The sequence below is a fragment of the Oncorhynchus masou genome, chromosome 28 (assembly GCF_036934945.1).
Source record: "Oncorhynchus masou masou isolate Uvic2021 chromosome 28, UVic_Omas_1.1, whole genome shotgun sequence".
Classification (NCBI taxonomy): Eukaryota; Metazoa; Chordata; class Actinopteri; order Salmoniformes; family Salmonidae; genus Oncorhynchus; species Oncorhynchus masou.
In genome coordinates this window covers 46978442-46999530 of record NC_088239.1, presented here as the reverse complement: position 1 = coordinate 46999530, position 21089 = coordinate 46978442, and the positions used below count along the sequence as shown (strand labels likewise).

Below are 21089 nucleotides of genomic sequence, written 5' to 3'. Positions count from 1 at the left end.
TTATAGGTCGCATCTCTGGAATAGTCCTGGTGGCAGGACTGGCTTTGCTTTCAGATGAAGCAGATGGTTCGGAGTCAGGGGTTTTAGATCATTAGGGTCATTTGTTACAGTTGTGATTGGTCTGTCATTCATAATCGCCTCAACTTCACACAAGGCTGTCTGCAAAGCCTTATCATCCAGTACTTGCTCTTTAAGGACTGAATAGAGGATCTTTTTCACCAGTCGGATCAATCTCTCCCATACCCCCCATTTTGGGCTCCAGAGGGAGGGTTGAATGACCATGTCACTCCTTCCTTCAGTAATTAATTTTGAATCTTGTTGTGATCCAGCTCTTTCACAGCTTCTCCTAGCTCTCTGTGTGTTACAACAAAGTTGGTGCCATTGTCTGTTCTGATACTTGTTACTGGGCCCCTTCGGCAGATGAACCTGCGCAGGGCATTGATGCAGGAATCAGTATCCAGATAACTAGCAACTTCTAGATGGAGAGCTCGACTCACAAGGCAAGTAAAGATCACATCATACTGCTTCATATGAACGTGGCCTCGCTTCACCTCTATGGGGCCGAAGTAATCTATGCCCACATGGGTGAAAGGCGGCAAATCAGGTGACATCTTCTGTTCTCCAGCTCTAGCTTGCATTCGCCTGCAGAAGACACAGCCCGTAAGGATCTTCCTTGCTAAGGAGTTGGCACAGGGTATCCAATGTCGATGGCGAAGTCTAGAAAGCATGTGACCTCTCCCAGAGTGGCCAACCTGCTCATGGATGTGGATTAAGATCAGTCTGGAGATGTAGGAGTCTTTGGGCAGGATCACAGGATTCTTTAGTTCCGTTTGCTTAATCTTCCTCCCACTCTCAGAATGCCATTGTCAACAATTGGATCAAGCTTACAGATTGAGCCGCTTCTCTTGGCACATTTGTTTTACTTTCACAACTAGTGCAATTTCTTGTTTAAAGTGCTGTCATTGCTCAAATGGAATGATGACCTTTTCTGCTTCATCTAGGTCATACACAGACAGACTTCCTTTTCCAAACGTCAGTTTGAACTTGTCAAGTTGTTCCTTCAGTGAGTTTTTAGACTCTGATCTGATCCTGGATCAGTTTGTGTGAGAACTTTCCTTTTCTGGCTTAACTGTAGAAGCAGTCTCTTCAGTTTCAGCATCCAGGCAACTGCTTTCCTCAAAGCTGTTCCATGTGGAATAGTACTCAATCAGTTTGCTGGTCGGACTCTTTTCTTCCATACTTGTACTGTTTACGATGACGTCATTTCTCATCTCTGGATCATCCGGAGGGATGGAGCCAAGCTCCTCTGGGACTTTTGGCCACTGTGTTTCTGCTTTCTCTGGGAACTCTGGTCCTTTGTGCTATCTCTTTGAGTTCAGGAAAGTTTCAACATGTAATCCTCTTGAGGCATCATAGGCTGGGTTGTGTTTGGAATTCCAACACCTCCACTGTTTTGCTTTCGATAGGTCACGGATCATAGCAACCCTATTAGCCACGAAGGTATGGAATCTCTTGGTATCGTTGCGGATGTATTTTAGCACAGGCTAGATGTCTGTCCAGAAAGTTGACTCCTCAAGTTCAATCTGGAGCTCCAACCTTAACATCCTGTCCACTCGCACTGTCAATGTTGCTGCGGCAAGTTCCAGTCTGGGGATCGTCACCTGCTTGAGTGGAGTCACCCTTGATTCCCCCAGTATGAATGCGATGTGGACCTTTTCCATACCGTTTGTGAACCTAAGGTAGCTTACCGTGCCATAACCTTGTTCACTTGTGTCACCTGAAGTGATGCAGCTGTGCGGTCTTGACTTGACCAAAGTTCTCAAGCATCATACACCTGTCAATCTGGACAGCTGGTCCACCTCTGAGAGCCATCTCTTCCATTAAATAGTTTTCTTCTGGGATGACTTCGTCCCAGCCACACTTTAGTTTGCAGAGCGCTTGGAGAATTTGCTTTGCCTTCAATACGAATGGGGCAAGGAACCCTAATGGATAATAAACAGAGCTGACAGTTGAGAGAATACCTCTTCTTGTAAGGGGGCTGTTCTTGACAGTGACTCGGAAGGTAAACGCATCACTTTCAATGTTCCGTCAAATTCCAAGTACTCTTTCAACAGGCAGCTTTTCTCTGTCCAGGTCCAGTTCTTTTATCTATCTGGCTTTGTGTTCATCAGGGATAGAATCCAGCACAGTGCGGCTGTTGCTGACCCACTTGGTCAATTTGAATCCACCCTGATAGCACACATCCCTGAGTTTTTTTGTGAGAGCTATGGCTTGTTCTTCGGTGGCCACTGACTTGAGGCCATCATCAACATAGAAGTTGGACTTGACTGTTTGAATCACCTCTTCATCGTCCCTCTCACAGTTGTCTTTCGCAGTGCAAAGTTTGCACAACTTGGAGAGGATATAGCACCGAAAAGATGTACCGTCATTCTGTACTCCTCCAATCTTTTGTTAGTATCACCATCCGGCCACCATAGGAATCGCAGAAAGTCTAAGCCATCTTCATGGACATGTACTTGAAGGAACATTCCTTCGGTGTCTGCCATCATGGCAATGTGCGCTTACCGAAATCTTAGCAAGACTCCTATAAGCTTCTTTGCCAGGCCAGGGCCTTGAAGGAGTTCACTTGTTGAGAGATGTGCTTTTATAGGATGGTGAACAGTCAAACACCACTCATATTGTTCCTTTGTGCTTACGGTGAACGCCATGATGTGGTATGTACCATACCTTGCCTTTCTCTCTGAGGTACCTTCCTGGCGTAACCTTTTGTTATCACCTCTTCCATGAAGCCTTTGTACTCTGCAGCGTAACCTTCGTCCTTCTTGAACTTCCTGACAATATTTAGAGCCTGCTGCTCTGCAATGTCGTCATTGTTTGGCAGGACTACATTGATAAAGGGCAATGGTAAGTAGTAGTGACGGTCTTTGAGGGTTATGGAGCTTACGATCCTCAGCTGACATCTCACTTTTCTCTTCAAACTCTCTCTCAGGGAAGTCATGGTTGTACTGATTTACAAAAAGAACCCCCAGGTCAGCCATTGAGATACGATTGGCCATCACCGTAGGACACCCAGATTCTTCTGCCATGGTACAATTGTTAAGAGGACCGTTCATCACCCACCCAAAGAGGATTTTCACTGCGTTTCACTGCATTGCCTTGGCTATTTATGATTTGCCAGGGTTCCATTGCATTTGGAGAATTTACGCCAATCAGGAATTTGATGTCCGCATCAATCTCCTTCAACTGAACCTGTTTCAGGTATGGCCACCTTTTGAGATCTTTCTGAGTGGGAATGTTCTCTCATCACTGGGATCTTATTCTGGGTGTAGACCTTAGGTAGTGCAAGAAATGTGTCACCTTCCACGTTGCCAAACTCGAATCCAGATATCTCAAAGTTCTTGGTAGGACTCTCCTGCCCCATTGTGCGTAGCAGAGTTTCAGTCTCACTGCCTATAGCTATCCGCTGCCTCATGAGGCTCTCCATACAAAATGTTGCTGAGCTACCAGAATCGAGAAATGCATAGGTTAACACAGACTTGCTTCCATTTGCCATCTTTACTTGAACTGGCACAATTGCAAGTGCACAATCTGTACCGGCCCCGGTATCTTCACCAGCTTCCAGTGAAACAAGAGCACTGCTGACAGTCTCCTCCCGCTTTACTGCTACACCCTAATATCTGCCTTTTGGGATCTAAATCTCTCTTCCTTCAATGTGCAGGATTGTGGGGTGCTTTCTTTGACAGCTCTGACAGGTTTTACATTCTTTGCCTAAGTGTCCTCTCATCAAACAGCCAAAACAAAGGCCTTTTGATATCAGAAACTCAACCTTGGATTTGTGTGCCTTCACCTGTTGGCAGTCAACCAATAAATGCTCACCAGCACAAAATACACATGAGATACTGGGAGCATCAGAAGGGTAGGTGCCTGGTCTCTTTACTTTGTATGTTTGCTCTTTTAGAGGTTTTTCAGAGTCACAATCTGCCACTACAGCTACTGCAGTGGCAAAGCTGCTTCCCCTCTTGGGCTTGAACTGCTGTTTAACGTCAGCTGCTGTTTTTTAAATTTTTTTTTTACTTTTTGTTGGACAGGGGATCTTGAAGGTCTCCATAGAGTGGATTCTGCAATATTTTGGCCTGTTTTTCCTTGAACGTCACCAGGTCACTGACCTGGGCCCTCAGGTGGCTTCTCTCTAAAATATCACATGCTGTCGTCCTCCATTTTCCCCTTAGTTTGTAGGGAAATTTGCCATGATCAACTTTATGTTGGAGGGAAGATTAAGCTCTTCCATGTTCTGTGGATCTTGCATAGCGTTACAGCGACCTGTAAGAGAGTGCGTAGCCACTCAGTCCCTTTCCATTACATTTAAGTCATTTGGCAGACGCTCTTATCCAGAGCGACTTACAAGTTGGTGAATTCACCTTATGACATCCAGTGGAACAGCCACTTTACAATAGTGCATCTAAATCATTTAAGGGGGGGGGGTGAGAAGGATTACTTTATCCTATCCTAGGTATTCCTTAAAGAGGTGGGGTTTCAGGTGTCTCCGGAAGGTGGTGATTGACTCCGCTGTCCTGGCGTCGTGAGGGAGTTTGTTCCACCATTGGGGGGCCAGAGCAGCGAACAGTTTTGACTGGGCTGAGTGGGAACTGTACTTCCTCAGTGGTAGGGAGGCGAGCAGGCCAGAGGTGGATGAGCGCAGTGCCCTTGTTTGGGTGTAGGGCCTGATCAGAGCCTGGAGGTACTGCGGTGCCGTTCCCCTCACAGCTCCGTAGGCAAGCACCATGGTCTTGTAGCGGATGCGAGCTTCAACTGGAAGCCAGTGGAGAGAGCGGAGGAGCAGGGTGACGTGAGAGAACTTGGGAAGGTTGAACACCAGACGGGCTGCGGCGTTCTGGATGAGTTGTAGGGGTTTAATGGCACAGGCAGGGAGCCCAGCCAACAGCGAGTTGCAGTAATCCAGACGGGAGATGACAAGTGCCTGGATTAGGACCTGCGCCGCTTCCTGTGTGAGGCAGGGTCGTACTCTGCGGATGTTGTAGAGCATGAACCTACAGGAACGGGCCACCGCCTTGATGTTAGTTGAGAACGACAGGGTGTTGTCCAGGATCACGCCAAGGTTCTTAGCGCTCTGGGAGGAGGACACAATGGAGTTGTCAACCGTGATGGCGAGATCATGGAACGGGCAGTCCTTCCCCGGGAGGAAGAGCAGCTCCGTCTTGCCGAGGTTCAGCTTGAGGTGGTGATCCGTCATCCACACTGATATGTCTGCCAGACATGCAGAGATGCGATTCGCCACCTGGTCATCAGAAGGGGGAAAGGAGAAGATTAATTGTGTGTCGTCTGCATAGCAATGATAGGAGAGACCATGTGAGGTTATGACAGAGCCAAGTGACTTGGTGTATAGCGAGAATAGGAGAGGGCCTAGAACAGAGCCCTGGGGGACACCAGTGGTGAGAGCGCGTGGTGAGGAGACAGATTCTCGCCACGCCACCTGGTAGGAGCGACCTGTCAGGTAGGACGCAATCCAAGCGTGGGCCGCGCCGGAGATGCCCAACTCGGAGAGGGTGGAGAGGAGGATCTGATGGTTCACAGTATCGAAGGCAGCCGATAGGTCTAGAAGGATGAGAGCAGAGGAGAGAGAGTTAGCTTTAGCAGTGCGGAGCGCCTCCGTGATACAGAGAAGAGCAGTCTCAGTTGAATGACTAGTCTTGAAACCTGACTGATTTGGATCAAGAAGGTCATTCTGAGAGAGATAGCGGGAGAGCTGGCCAAGGACGGCACGTTCAAGAGTTTTGGAGAGAAAAGAAAGAAGGGATACTGGTCTGTAGTTGTTGACATCGGAGGGATCGAGTGTAGGTTTTTTCAGAAGGGGTGCAACTCTCACTCTCTTGAAGACGGAAGGGACATAGCCAGCGGTCAGGGATGAGTTGATGAGCGAGGTGAGGTAAGGGAGAAGGTCTCCGGAAATGGTCTGGAGAAGAGAGGAGGGGATAGGGTCAAGCGGGCAGGTTGTTGGGCGGCCGGCCGTCACAAGAAGCGAGATGTCATCTGGAGAGAGAGGGGAGAAAGAGGTCAGAGCACAGGGTAGGGCAGTGTGAGCAGAACCAGCGGTGTCGTTTGACTTAGCAAACGAGGATCGGATGTCGTCGACCTTCTTTTCAAAATGGTTGACGAAGTCATCTGCAGAGAGGGAGGAGGGGGTGGGGGAGGAGGATTCAGGAGGGAGGAGAAGGTGGCAAAGAGCTTCCTAGGGTTAGAGGCAGATGCTTGGAATTTAGAGTGGTAGAAAGTGGCTTTAGCAGCAGAGACAGAGGAGGAAAATGTAGAGAGGAGGGAGTGAAAGGATGCCAGGTCCGCAGGGAGGTGAGTTTTCCTCCATTTCCGCTCGGCTGCCCGGAGCCCTGTTCTGTGAGCTCGCAATGAGTCGTCGAGCCACGGAGCGGGAGGGGAGGACCGAGCCGGCCTGGAGGATAGGGGACATAGAGAGTCAAAGGATGCAGAAAGGGAAGAGAGGAGGGTTGAGGAGGCAGAATCAGGAGATAGGTTGGAGAAGGTTTGAGCAGAGGGAAGAGATGATAGGATGGAAGAGGAGAGAGTAGCGGGGGAGAGAGAGCGAAGGTTGGGACGGCGCGATACCATCCGAGTAGGGGCAGTGTGGGAAGTGTTGGATGAGAGCGAGAGGGAAAAGGATACAAGGTAGTGGTCGGAGACTTGGAGGGGAGTTGCAATGAGGTTAGTGGAAGAACAGCATCTAGTAAAGATGAGGTCAGCTTGTTGTTTGTCCAGTTCAAAACTTTTCCCATGTAAGCAATGGTGACTGATTTCATTGCCAAAGTGTTCCTTTAACAACCTCTTAGCCTCTACATAGCCTCATCTGGCTTCCATGTGCAGATAACTACGGACCAGATCCTTGGGCTGACCAAAGCTATACTGTTCCAGGTAATAGAGCCTATCCTGGTGACTACTTGCCTTATCCTCTATACCATGCTCAAATGCACGCATGAATGGCCTAAATGTTAGAGGATCACCATCAAACATGGGTATCTCCCTAACAGGGAGTGTGGCCTGTTTATGCTGTAGTACAAGGTCAGCAATTTCATTCTGCCTTTGCATGACAGTAGAGAAGTTCCTGGTTCTCAAAACAAGAGTTCATTCCATCTTCTTGGCTTAGTAAGTGGGCTGCTACAGCATGGGATTGAGAAGTTGAGTCAACACCTTCAGTCTGGCATTATATGCTGCTATGTCTGTCTCCAGTACCATTTTTTCCATCCTAACCTTCAGTTGAGCTTTCTCCAGTTCCAATGCATGCTTGTCCTGTAATGATGCTTGGTTGAGCTAGTAGAGCCGCTCGTTTTGCCTCAGCTTTTAGGTGTGCAGAGGACACTGAGGAAGCGGCCTTACAATACTTTGTTTTACTTGATGTTTTTGACACATTGGAAATGCTGTCGTGTGGTTCAATGACTGTTTGTGGCTCAACTTCAGCTTTTTTCCATATTTCCACCTCTTCCAGGAAATGTTCATAAGTTCTCATTCTTGTTTGATAATAGTTAATGCACTCATTTTCCTGTTCCTCTTCTGTGACCAGCTCTAGCACAGATTCATGAACATTCTTAAAGTCATTGAGAACAGCATTAAATGCTTCAAGACCCTCATTCACAGTTTCAACGTTTCCTCCATCAACAAGAATTTCATTCATTTTGCGTGTACACACTCAAAGTTTGCCTCTCCGGGCTGCATAGAGTGAATTTAAATGCTCCTCTGCCCTCTCCAGTGGGGTCTTATTTGGGATTTCATCAGCCATCATTCACTTTTAGTTCACTCAATTTACAATGACACAGTTGTTGGTTTGATTGTTAAACGCAATGCCCCTTTAGGTCTCTTTTAATGCTTTAAAACACAGCCATCCATTTCAGCATATTGACCCATTTTGAATTGAACATGTGCAAGTTCGGCATTTTAGATGCGTTTTAAACATTTCATCCCATTCTAAGTTTTGTCCCCTTTAAGGAAGTTTAAACACGCAGTATCTTTAGATCCTTTAGTTGCATTCCATTGATGCATTGCATTTCCATGTGAGGCCAAATATTAGACACATGATTAGGTTACATTGTGCATAGGATCTCAGTATGTCCCAAACTTAAACTTCTTAATTGTTATCACAGCGCTGTGTTTAGAATTACATTCCCAAGTTTATCAAATGTTCCAATTATAAACACATTTTGCTCTTCCATAATATGCATGATCAACGATTACATTGAACAGGGCAGCTCATTCATTCGCAGTGGTTACTCACAGCTGTCGAATTCTAGGAGTTCAAGTCCATCCAAGCGAGCTGTCCTTGTGGCCCAAATGCAATGGCAAATAGAACAATATCCAGGGTGTGTCCGAACCGGAGATTTCCTTCCGATAGTAATCCTTCACGGAGTCTTTTGACTTGATTGTAGTGGCTTCCTTTCCTCTTTACCATAGCCACTGCCCTAGCCTGAAAGCAGGGTTGTTTTGTACGCATACAGTCCACACTCAAGGTTTCCAAACGGCTAAAACATTCAATGAGATCCAGGGTTATGGTGCAACAAAAAAAGTATTCTCCAATCAACTTAAAGTACAGATTACTTGACATGGAAAATACATTATATGACCTGTTTGTATGTCTGTATGGTCAAAAAACTATGCTGCTCCTGCGTCAAGCTAGGACTTCTCCCCCCGAAGGCCCAACTTCCTGCCTTTATCCTAACACACTTACCACAGTACAATGCATTTTTTTTTTTTTTTATTTTTTTATTTTACCTTTATTTAACCAGGCAAGTCAGTTAAGAACACATTCTTATTTTCAATGACGGCCTGGGAACAGTGGGTTAACTGCCTGTTCAGGGGCAGAACGACAGATTTGTACCTTGTCAGCTCGGGGGTTTGAACTTGCAACCTTCCGGTTTGGGCAAGAGGGAGGGGGGCAAAAACTAACAACAAATGAATCAAATCAAATGTATTTATATAGCCCTTTTTACATCAGCTGATATCTCAAATGTGCTGTACAGAAACCCCGCCTAAAACCCCAATCAGCAAGCAATGCAGGTGGCTAGGAAAAACTCCCTAGAAAGGCCAAAACCTAGGAAGAAACCTAGAGAGGAACCAGGCTATGAGGGGTGGCCAGTCCTCTTCTGTCTGTGCCGGGTGGAGATTATAACAGAACATGGCCAATATGTTCAAATGTTCATAAATGACCAGCATGGTCAAATAATAATAATCATAGTAGTTGTCGAGGGTGCAGCAAGTCAGCACCTCATGAGTAAATGTCAGTTGGCTTGTCATAGCCGATCATTGAGCATCTCTACCGCTCCTGCTGTCTCTAGAGAGTTGAAAACGGCAGGTCTGGGACAGGTAGCACATCCGGTGAACAGATCAGGGTTCCATAGCCGCAGGCAGAACAGTTGAAACTGGAGCAGCAGCACAGCCAGGTGGACTGGGGACAGCAAGGAGTCATCATGCCAGGTAGTCCTGAGGCGTGGTCCTAGGGCTCAGGTCCTCCGAGAGAGAGAAAGAAAGAAAGAGAGAAAGAGAGAATTAGAGAGAGCATACTTAAATTCACACAGGACACCGGATAAGACAGGAGAAGTACTCCAGATATAACAAACTGACCCTAGCCCCCCGACACAAACTACTGCAGCATAAATACTTGAGGCTGAGACAGGAGGGGTCAGGAGACACTGTGGCCCCATCCGATGATACCCCCGGACAGGGCCAAACAGGAAGGATATAACCCCACCCACTTTGCCAAAGCACAGCCCCCACACCACTAGAGGGATATCTTTAACCACCAACTTACCATCCTGAGACAAGGCCGAGTATAGCCCACAAAGATCTCCGCCACGGCACAACCCAAGGGGGTGCGCCAACCCAGACAGGAAGATCACGTCAGTGACTCAACCCACTCAAGTGACACACCCCTCCTAGGGACGGCATGAAAGAGCACCAGTAAGCCAGTGACTCAGCCCCTGTAAAAGGGTTAGAGGCAGAGAATCCCAGTGGAGAGAGGGGAGCCGGCCAGGCAGAGACAGCAAGGGCGGTTCGTTGCCCCAGAGCCTTTCTGTTCACCTTCACACTCCTGGGCCAGACTACACTCAATCACATGACCCACTGAAGAGATGAGTCTTCAGTAAACACTTAAGGTTGAGACCGAGTTTGCGTCTCTGACATGGGTAGGCAGACCGTTCCATAAAAATGGAGCTCTATAGGAGAAAGCCCTGCCTCCAGCTGTTTGCTTAGAAATTCTAGGGACAATTAGGAGGCCTGCCTTTTGTGACCGTAGCGTACGTGTAGGTATGTATGACCGGACCAAATCGTAAAGAGAGGTAGGAGCAAGCCCATGTAATGCTTTGTAGGTTAGCAGTAAAACCTTGAAATCAGCCCTTGACTTAACAGGAAGCCAGTGTAGGGAGGCTAGCACTGGAGTAATATGATCAATTTTTTTGGTTCTAGGCAGGATTCTAGCAGCCGTATTTAGCACTAACTGAAGTTTATTTAGTGCTTTATCCGGGTAGCCGGAAAGTAGAGCATTGCAGTAGTCTTACCTAGAAGTAACAAAAGCATGGATTAATTTTTCTGCATCATCTTTGGACAAAGTTTCTGATTTTTGCAATGTTACCTAGATGGAAAAAAGCTTTCCTTGAAACAGTCTTGATATGTTTGTCAAAAGAGAGAATACATCTCAATCAGGTAAATATAAATCATAAAGGTATGTACCTAATATTTATTTCTTTTTTTTATAATACGTTTACTATTTTACAATAAAAAATCTAATAAAAAAGACAGCAATACTAACAATGACATTCATTGTCCTGTTGAATGGGATGGCCAATTTAGAGGACAAAACAAAACTTAACTCACACATACACAAAATAAAACAAAATCCTATTAGGTGATACATGTATATGAAGACAGCATATAGTCATTACAAGCAGTGTAGTTAAGCCAAAAATAAATGTTGAGTGGAGTACACCACAGAGTAGCAGCAGATCTTCAACCCAGTTATGAAGCGGGACTAGACCATTTATCCAGTATCGGCTGCCATATTTTGTAAAACATTGGACTTCTATTGGAGGTATTGTATCGCATCTTTTCCATATGTATTACATTCCCTAAATCCCGTAACCACATTTCAAAGGTAGGTACAGTCTCCAGTTTCCAAAATTGCAAAATGAGCCTTTTGGCTAATAGAGTACAAAGAGAGACAGCTTTCCCTTCATGGTTATTTCCATCAACTGTACCAAATAGAGCGGTCAATGGGTCTGGGGCTAGAACTCTATCAAAGGCTCTAGATAAATCATCAAAAATGAGAGCCCAGTAAACATGTAACTTAGGCCATGTCCAGATTAAGTGGGTCAACGTCCCCTCATCCTGCTTGCACCTCTCACACAGTGGGGAGGTGTCCGGGAATATTTTATGCAGTTTTACTTTTGAGTAATGTAACCTGTGTATCACCTTAAACTGTACAAGGTTGTGTCTGGCATTCACTGAACTGTGGTTTATATTCCTGAGAGCTTCTACCCAGTCCTCATCTGAGATTTCTGACCCAAGTTCTTGTTCCCAAGCCCTTGTAATGGTGTCTGTGGATACCTCTATGTGGGCCTGTAGCACATCATACAGTCTAGAGGCCGACCCTTTTGAATGGGTTTGACAAGGATCAAGCTATCTAATGTAGGACTATTTGGCTTCATGCCATACTGTGGGATATGTGTCCTTACGAAATTCCTGATTTGGAGGTATCTGAAAAAATGTGTTGTTGGCATGTTGAACTTTCCCTGTAATTGTTGAAATGAAGCTAACTGACCATCTATGTATAGATTACCAATTGTTGTGAGCCCCTTCTCCCTCCACTGTGAAAACACCACATCATCCAATGCGGGGTGGAAAGCAAGATTCAGGCTGTCAATGTATACAGTGGGTATGTTAAGAAAATACCTCATCTGTTTCCAGATCCTAAGCGTATGACAAATGACTGGGTTAGAGTCATAAGTGGATTTTTTCACATACGATGGGCTATTAACAAGTGCAGGGAGTGAGGAACGTTGACAGGAGGCCTGCTCAATCAAAAGCCATGCAGGCATATCCTTCTGTCTCATCGCAGGTAAGCTTTCCCTCCAGAAAGACACAATGTTCAGATTAGCAGCCCAATAATACAGTTTAAAGTGAGGAAGGCCAAAGCCCCCCTCTATTTTGTACTTGCATAAATGCTTCTTTGAAATTATGGCTGCCTTGTTATCCCATAAAAATGGAGTTACTATTGAATCCAGTTTCTTAAAATAGCTTTGTGGTGTGAAATTGGGTAGACATTGGAAGAGGTAAAGAAACCTGTGTAGGACAACCATTTTAATAGTGTTTATACGACCAACCAAGGAGATAGGCAGAGTTTTCCAAAAGTCTATATTTTGTTTAAGCGGATATATTTTCATGTCCCAATTTGCTTTCAATAGCTGATCAAGGTCTCTTGTCACTACAATGCCAAGGCTTGTGAACTTGTCCATCACTGTTCTGAACGGGGTAGTTTATCTTGTAGCCAGAGAAGGAGCCAAATGTGTTTATCAAGTTAAGTAAGTGTGGAATAGAAGTTTTAGGTTTGGACAAAAACAAAAGAACATCGTCTGCATATAGGGAAATGTTGTGCTGTGTGTCCTTTATTTTAACAGAAGCTATATCGGCACATGCCCGAATGCGAGTAGCAAGGGGTTCCATGGCTATAGCGAAGAGAGCAGGCGAAATAGGGCACCCCTGTCGGCACCCCTTGAACAAGCCGAATGACTGCGACATTTCTTGATTGGTTACCACGGACGCCATTGGGTGTGCATAAATAATTCTTATCCAATTAATAAATTCCTTTCCGAACCCGAAGTGCTCCAGAACCGACATCATATATTTCCACTCAATCCGGTCAAACGCCTTCTCTGCATCGAGCTATTACCACTGCCTCAACCATATGATCGTGATACATTACGTTGAAAAGACGTCTCAAATTGTAGTGTATATGTCGGCCCGGGATAAAACCTGTCTGGTCAGGGTGTATGATGTCAGAAATATATGTTTTCAATCGGTTTGCCAATATCTTTGTCAACACCTTGTTTTCTATGGGGAGTAATGACACGGGGCGATAAAACGACATCTCCATGGAATCTCTATCTTTTTTCCAGATCAGTGCTATTGTAGCTTCATACAGTGTTTGCGGGAGTTTGGCATTTTCTTTGGATTGTTTAAACATTCGCAACATAAGTGGCGCTAGACTGGCGTAGTACTTCTTATAGAATTCTATTAAATATCCATCGGGCGCAGGGGCCTTGCTGTTTGGAAATTGTGCTATTGCTGTGTTAATTTCCTCCAAAGTTATCCCTGCATCGAGTGCAGAAGCTGCCCCCCTGTCTAGTTTAGGAAGTTCACATTCAGCGAGAAAGCGTTCCATAGTTTGTGGATCAGTAGCATTGCATTTTGATTGGTATAGCTCTGAGTAAAACTGCGTAAAGCATTTGGTAATATCCTGCGGATCTGTTACTATTTTACCCTTCTTGTCTTTTATTTTGTGAATAGCTCTAGATGCCTGTACATGCCTTAGCTGTCTTGCTAATAATTTATGTGGTTTGTCACCCAGTTCAAAATAACTTTGTTGCGTTCTAGCAAGTAAAGAGCCCACCCGTTACGAAAGGTTGGTATTGTATTCATATTTTAACTTTGATCTTCTCAAGGACTGTATACGAGGAATTCGTCCTAAAAACGTTCTCCTGTTCCCCTAACTCTCTTTCAATCTCTCTCAGTCTAGTATTGGCGCGTTTCTTCCTCTCTGATGTATAAGAAATAATGTAACCTCTAATCACAGCCTTTAGAGATTCCCAAAGGGTGGAGTCGTCAACATCCCCTGTGTCGTTAGTTCCGATGAAAAGGGCTATCTGCTCCTTCAAATACTGACAAAAAGCCTAATCTTTCAGCAGGTATGCGTCTAAGCGCCACGGTTGTTGACCTGTCGACATATTGTCGAATTTCAGCACCATAGACACAGGAGAGTGGTCCGTAATTAGAATAGGGTAACCGACTCAGCTGCTGAAATTAGTTTGGAGTCCAACAAAAAATAGTCAATTCTGGAATATGATTTATGAACTGATGAAAAGAAAGAGTAATCCCTGTCTGTTGGGTGCGTCAGTCTCCAAATATCGACAATGTTAAGGTTTGTCATCAATGTATTTAGACAGACACTGGCATTTGATTGTTGAAGTGACCTTGATAGCTGTTTATCTAAAAGAGGATCTAATGTACAGTTAAAGTCCCCTCCAACAATAACACTTGTATCCGAGATATTTGGTATGTCCTTAAATACCCTTTGAAAAAAATAATGGATCATCGAAGTTGGGTCCATATAAATTGACCAAGGTTACTGGTTTCGAATTCAGTGTACCAGCCACAATAATATACCGACCATTAGGATCTGAAATCGAGGACGAGTAAACAAACGGAATGTTTTTCCTTATCAGGATTGCTACCCCTCTCGCTTTTGCATCAAAGTTAGACTGGTATATCTGACCGATCCAGCCGACTCGTAGCTTGGCCTGAGAGGAGTGTTTAATATGAGTTTCTTGAAGAAACACTATGTCAGCACCCAGTGATTTAAGTTGAGAAAAAACCTTAGCTGGTTTCACCACATGCCCTAAGCCATTACAGTTCCAGCTGACTATCTTTATTCCACCTGGTCTACTCTGTGCTCTGTCACTATGTGGCATTTCTTATTTTAGAGCAAATTGTTGCTGTCATACAAATCTCAGAAAAAAAACGTCCCGCCGTGCGGGAGCTTGTCATGCCACCTGTACTAATAATAAACGTGAACATAAAACACATACCCCATCCCCCTCCGTCCCTTTACTGAGTGACTTCCCCAAACGAAGCACTCCTTGGCTAACACACAAACCTTAGTTCAAGCTGCATGTCTAGACACCCTAACTCGTCGTCTATAGATGCTCCGCATATACGCTAATATTAAATAACCCTTAACACTTAGCGCCACTCACCCCTAACGTGAGAGTTAAAACATGATGTGCCAAACAATGCTATATTAGCCACAACATCTCACCAATCATAAGTCCCAAATTCTGATCTTCTAATCGAAAAGCCTTAGTCCGGAAATCCAAACACATTCCTGGCCTGTATTTGGTCATTTAGCCGGCTGACACAGCCGTTCTGTATCCTCAGCCAGGGAGCTTGCTTGTCAAGAACCGATTGGCCTCTTTTGGGTTGTCAAACGTACGTGTTGATCCTTCGACTGTCACCTTAAACCGGGCTGGTAAGAGGAATCCATATCGGATGTTGGCCGCTCTGCATTTGTTGCGTACCTCATCATACTCTTTCCGTTGGTTCCTCACCTCCAAGGTAAGATCTGGATAGAAAGACACCCTGGCTCTGTTGAAGTTTCAGGGGGAACTTTTGACTAGCCAGCTTGAGGATGAGATCCCTGGTCTGGGGATAGTGCAGCCGTACAATGAATGGCCTTGGTGGCCCGCCCTTGGCCGGCTTCGTTGCCTGAGATCTGTGTGCGCGGTCGATCAGGATGGCCGTTTTGAAGTGTTCACTCCCCAGCAGGGCCGGTTTCAGCTCCGAGACAAATTCAGTGGGTTTCCCTTTCTCAGTGTCCTCCTGGATGCCACATATTCGGATGTTCTGGCGTCTTGAATGCGACTCAAGCATTTCCAGTCAGGCTTTCAGGGTTTTGTTGTCATTTTTGAACGTTGCGCACTGTTTCTCTATGTCCTGTAGCCTGGCCTCGTGATCGACTGTCGTCTGATCAACCTCATGCACCCTTCTCTGAGTTGCCTTCACAGTTTCGGCCAAAGTCCCAATACTCTTTGAGATATCAGCCAACCTTGTGTCCACCTTCTTGCCTAGTGAATTTATGGCAGCCAGTATGTCACTTTGCGTAGGGTCTGTGGGGAACTCTTGGAAGCTAGTCTCTTCAGCTAACTCCTCGTGGGTTGGCGACGTTGACATTGGTTCGCTGTCTATCTCGTTTAAGTTATCTTGTTTAGCGCTCCCTTTTCTGGTGCCTTTTCCCTTTGTCATATTTGTTTGAAGATATAGGTCGTGAGAGGTTAAGATAAATACTAATTTGTTTCAAACTGGAGCGGAGCTCTAGCAAAGCACGTCTACTCCACAGCATCCTCTCTAGCGCCCCCTGTACCTAATATTTCATCATATACATTAATATTTAACATATTTACACAAACGTACATGGAGCTCTGTATGTTCTGTATTTTTTATACAAATATGTCCAAATCGGCTCGAACATAGATAACAGGTAGAGGGCCGAACACACACGGATCCCCTACCAAATCAAACCCCCCCCCCCCCCCCAAAACCAGACTTAAAGCAGACATGATATACAATGAGTAATATAATCCAATAGTTTAAAAAAATACAAAGGTATTATAAGACAAAACATTTTTTTTAAAGGCAACTAGTTGTATTTTAAAATAAAAAATATTCTTACTTTGAAATCTCTTTGAAAGTAATTGAAATAAATACCCTAAATAGTATTTGAATTTCTCGAGAGGAAATCACTTTAGACCATTGAGATGATCCCCACCAAGACACTCTCTCTTACTTCCTTTCTTTCTTTAACTGCCGCCTTCTGTTTTGCCCTCGAGGCAACTATCCCCAGGCACAGATATCTCCTCTCTCTCTCCTCTCTCTCCCTCCTCTATCTCTCTCTCTCTCTCTCTCTCTCTCCTCTCTCTCCCTCCCTCTCTCTCTCTCTCTCTCTCTCTCTCTCTCTCTCCTCTCTCCTCTCTCCTCTCTCTCCTCTCTCTCTCTCTCCATATCCCCCCCTCTCTCTCCATATCTCCCCCCCTCTCTCTCTTTATATCTCTCCCCCTCTCCCTTTCTGCTGTGGAGGAACACGATTGATGATGGGCAGCTCAACCATGGACTCTGTGCATGCATGTGTGTTTGGGCGGGTGTGTGTGGGTGTGTTTGTGTGTGTCAGGGCTGGCGTGATGTGACCTGTCAGCGCTGTAATGAAGTGCTGGTCTGCTGCTCCGGCAGGGTGAGCAGACACAGCCACGTGCCTGTGTGTGCGTGCGTGCGTGATCCAGCATTAGATATCTCCCTTGGGGCTGTCTCAAAACTAATGTCACATTTCCTTATTAGAGTCTTTGCACCAAAGCAATGTTTCCAGACCGTGGTCTTCCAGTACCCTCAACAGTACACATGTTTGGTGTAGCCCTGGATAAACACACCACATCCAACTCATTGAGGACTTGATGATTAGTTGACAAGTTGAATCAGGTGTGCTTGTCCAGGGTTACAATAAAATGTGTTATTTTGGGGGTACTTGAGGACCAGGGTTGGAACCACTGCTGCACAGTACACTGACTGAGTCCCAAACCAGACACTCTCTGAGCTTCCACTCATATTATGGAGAGATTCCACTCACATTAACCAGCTAATACTCCATTCCCTGTGGTAGAGGCCTTCAGAGGGGTGGGGAGGGTAATGTAAGGCCCTCAGTTCTGCTCCTATATTAGATTACATACTAAATGACTGCAATTTCCGAGCTGTTCCACCGCCTCTTATGACCTTCAATCCTCACCACTCCCTAAAACCCCATCTCACATCTACAGAAGGCAAGAGAGAGAGAGTGCGCGTCCCAAATGGCATCCTATTCCCTATATAGAGCACTACTTCTGACCAGGGCGCATAGGGCTCCATTTAGGAAGCAGCCTTAGTGAGGCCTGGAGGCTACGTTGGAATAATGGGAATTCTGCTGGTGTGATGGGTGACCTAGCTTCTGTTGGATTAACCAGACCCTGTGAGATCAATCTGCTACAGTTTCCCAGCTTGACCACCGTATTATGCCCTGTTAGGTCTGATGCTTCTTCAGACCTGGATCTGGCCCAAATGGCACCTTGTTCCCTATTTAGTGCACTACTTTTGACCAGGACCCATCGAAAGTAGTGCACTATTGGGAATAGGATGCCATTTCAGACACACACTTGTGGTCTCAGGGACAGTATCTAAGTCAGAGTGGTGTGTTACTGTGTACCTCCCCACATGAGTAGAATAATACACTGGCTAACTTACAGGGTCTGCCATCAGTCTCCTAGTCTACCAGTGCCAGGGTAGACAGTACACTCTTAGAAAAAGGGTGCTATCTAGAACCTAAAATGTTTCTTTGGCTGTTCCCATAGGAGAACCCTTTGAAGAACCCTTTTTGCTTCCAGGTATAAACCTTTTAGGTTCCATGTAGGACCCTTTTCCACAGAGGGTGTAAGGGTGCCTTAGGAATTGAGAGGAGCAATCTCTTCACACACACATAAGCAGACAGACGCATGCAAGCATGCGCACACACACACACACACACACACACACACACACACACACACACACACACACACACTGGTAGCAGATGTGACATGTACCAGTGCTAGTCGGGAGGGGGAGAGAAAGTTGCATGATAGTCAATATGCAGCGTATTGATTACTGCAGTAGCAGTCAGTACAGTGCAGCAACTGATTAGAACTCCCTCCCTCATTCATTCTGTCTCTCTTTGTCGCTCTTTCTCTCCTCTCTCTCCTCTCTATCTGACTCTATTTTTCTCTCTGTCTCTTTCTCTCTCTCTCTCTTACTCGCTTTCTCTCTCCTCTTCCTCTATGAGGAAAGATGAAAGCTAATACGCCACCAGACTGCCAGGAGAGGAAGAGGAGGAGAGAGAGCAGGAGGGAGGAAGGAAAAAAGGACTGGAGAAAGGAGGAGTGACAGGGAGAGGTTTTATTTGGGGGAGGGGAGTATTTTGACATGGCAGCCATTTTTCTCCTAAATCACCACTTTGGTCATCATTATGATTAGAATACATTCAGCTTTGAGATGAGGATGAAGTCGCGTGTGTGTGTGTGTGTGTGTGTGTGTGTGTACGCTGCAACCAGTTCCACTGAAAAGCAGGCCCTGACTCCCCCGTTCTTCTTCCTCCCACTCCTCTTGCAGAAGAAGAGCCGAGAGGAGAGTTGTGGTGAGGGCAGTGGGGTGGAGATCCTAGAGAACAAGCCGTATGAGGATGGTCCAGGCGGGTCGGGACAGTACACACACAAGGTGTACCACATCGGGAAACACATCCCCTCATGGTTCTGCTCCATCCTGCCTCAGGCTGCTCTACGCGTGGAAGAGGAGTCCTGGAACGCCTACCCATACACACGCACACGGTGAGAGACAACACACACATACAGATGTATTTTGAGCCAGTTTGCTGCAGTTTGCTACAGTTTGCTACAGCAGGAAAATAATCCTGCAGCAACTGAACATGTGAATTATTATGTTGATTATAACTGATGGACAATTTTTGTAAGGAGTTGATACAGAAGCCTTTTTCGACCTCAAATACACTACAAGTTTTACATTTCCTGCATTGAAGGAAAGTTCTCCTGCAACAGGGTGATCAAATTTAAGATCATATACCTGTATGTAGTATGTACACACGCCTTACCCATACACAAGCACACGATGAGAGGGAACACACGCATGTGTAGTATGCACACACACCCTACAGTCTTTGGAACCAAAAAGGGTTCTTCAAAGGGTTCTCGTATGTACACATGTACAGTATGTACAGTGGTAAGAAAAAGTCTGTGAACCCTTTGGAATGACCTGGTTTGCTGCATAAAATGGTCATCAAATTCAATCTGATCTTCATCTAAGTCACAACAATAGACAAAAATAGTGTGCTTAAACTAATGACATTGTATTGTTCTTGTCTATATTGAATACATCATTTAAACATTCACAGTGTAGGTTGGAAAAGGTATATGAACCCCTAGGCTAATGACTTCTCCCAAAGCTAATTGGAGTCAGGAGTCAGCTAACCTGGAGTCCAATCAATGAGATGAGATTGGAGATGTTGGTTAGAGATACCTTGCCCTATAAAAACACTCACAAAATTTGAGTTTGCTATTCACAAGAAGCATTGCCTGATGTGAACCGTGCCTCGAACAAAAGAGATCTCAGAAGACTGAATTGTTGACTTGCACAAAGCTGGAAAGAGTTACAAAAGTGTCTCTGAAAGCCTTGATGTTCATCAGTCCACGGTAAAACAAACTGTCTATAAATGGAGAAAGTTCAGCACTGTTGCTACTCTCCCTAGGAGTGGCTGTCCTGCAAAGATGACTGCAAGAACACCATGCAGAACGCTCAATGAGGTTAAGAAGAATCCTAGAGTGTCAGCTAAAGACTTACAAAAATCTCTGGAACATGCTAACATCTCTGCTGACGAGTCTACGATAGGTAAAACACTAAACAAGAATGGTGTTCATGGGAGGACACCATTGAAGAAGCCACCGCTGTCCAAAAAAAACATTGCTGCACGTCTGAAGTTTGTAAAAGTGCACCTGGATGTTCTACTGGCAAAATATTCTGTAGACAGCTGAAACTACAGTTGAGTTGTTTGGAAGAAACACACCACACTATGTGTGGAGAGAAAAAAGGCACAGCACACCAACATCAAAAGTTGGGTGATGCAGAAGTTGGGTGATGCAACAGTACAACGACCCAAAACACAGAAGTAAATCAACAACAAAATGGCTTCAACAGAAGAAAATACGCCTTCTGGAGTGGCCCAGTCATAATCCTGACCTCAACTCGATTGAGATGCTGTGGCATGACCTCGAGAGCAGTTCACACCAGACATCCCAAGAATATTGCTGATCTGATCTGTAAAGAGGAATGGTCCAAAATTCCTCCTGACCGTTGTGTAGGTCTGATCCGCAACTACAGAAAACGTTTGGTTGAGGTTATTGCTGCCAAAGGAGGGTCAACCAGTTATTAAATCCAAGGGTTCACATACTTGTTACACCCCGCACTGTGAATGTTGACACGCTGTGTTCAATAAAGACATGAAAACCTCGAATTCTTTGTGTGTTATTAGCTTAAGCAGACTGTGTTTGTCTATTGTTGTGACCTAGATGAAGATCAGATCAAATTTTATGACCAATTCACATACTTTTTCTTGCAGCTATATGTACACACACTTACATCATTACACACATAAATGTGTGTCCCTGAGGCCCGGAGTTGTGCATCTC

The 21089-nt window shown here is 45.3% G+C and overlaps 1 protein-coding gene across 8 annotated transcripts in view; it reads left to right on the top strand.

The window, feature by feature from the left end:
* Nucleotides 1–21089, top strand: part of LOC135517704 (membrane-associated phosphatidylinositol transfer protein 2-like) — a 90789-nt gene that overhangs the window by 35705 nt on the left and 33995 nt on the right. For 4 of the 8 annotated variants that reach the window (XM_064942239.1, XM_064942235.1, XM_064942240.1 and 1 more), the window contains exon 3: nt 19003–19217. In XM_064942239.1, coding sequence (XP_064798311.1) covers nt 19003–19217 — 215 coding nt within the window. Of the gene's footprint in view, nt 1–18885; nt 19218–21089 lie in introns of those variants that run through there. The other 4 variants (XM_064942237.1, XM_064942234.1, XM_064942236.1 and 1 more) reach the window with 1 other exon arrangement.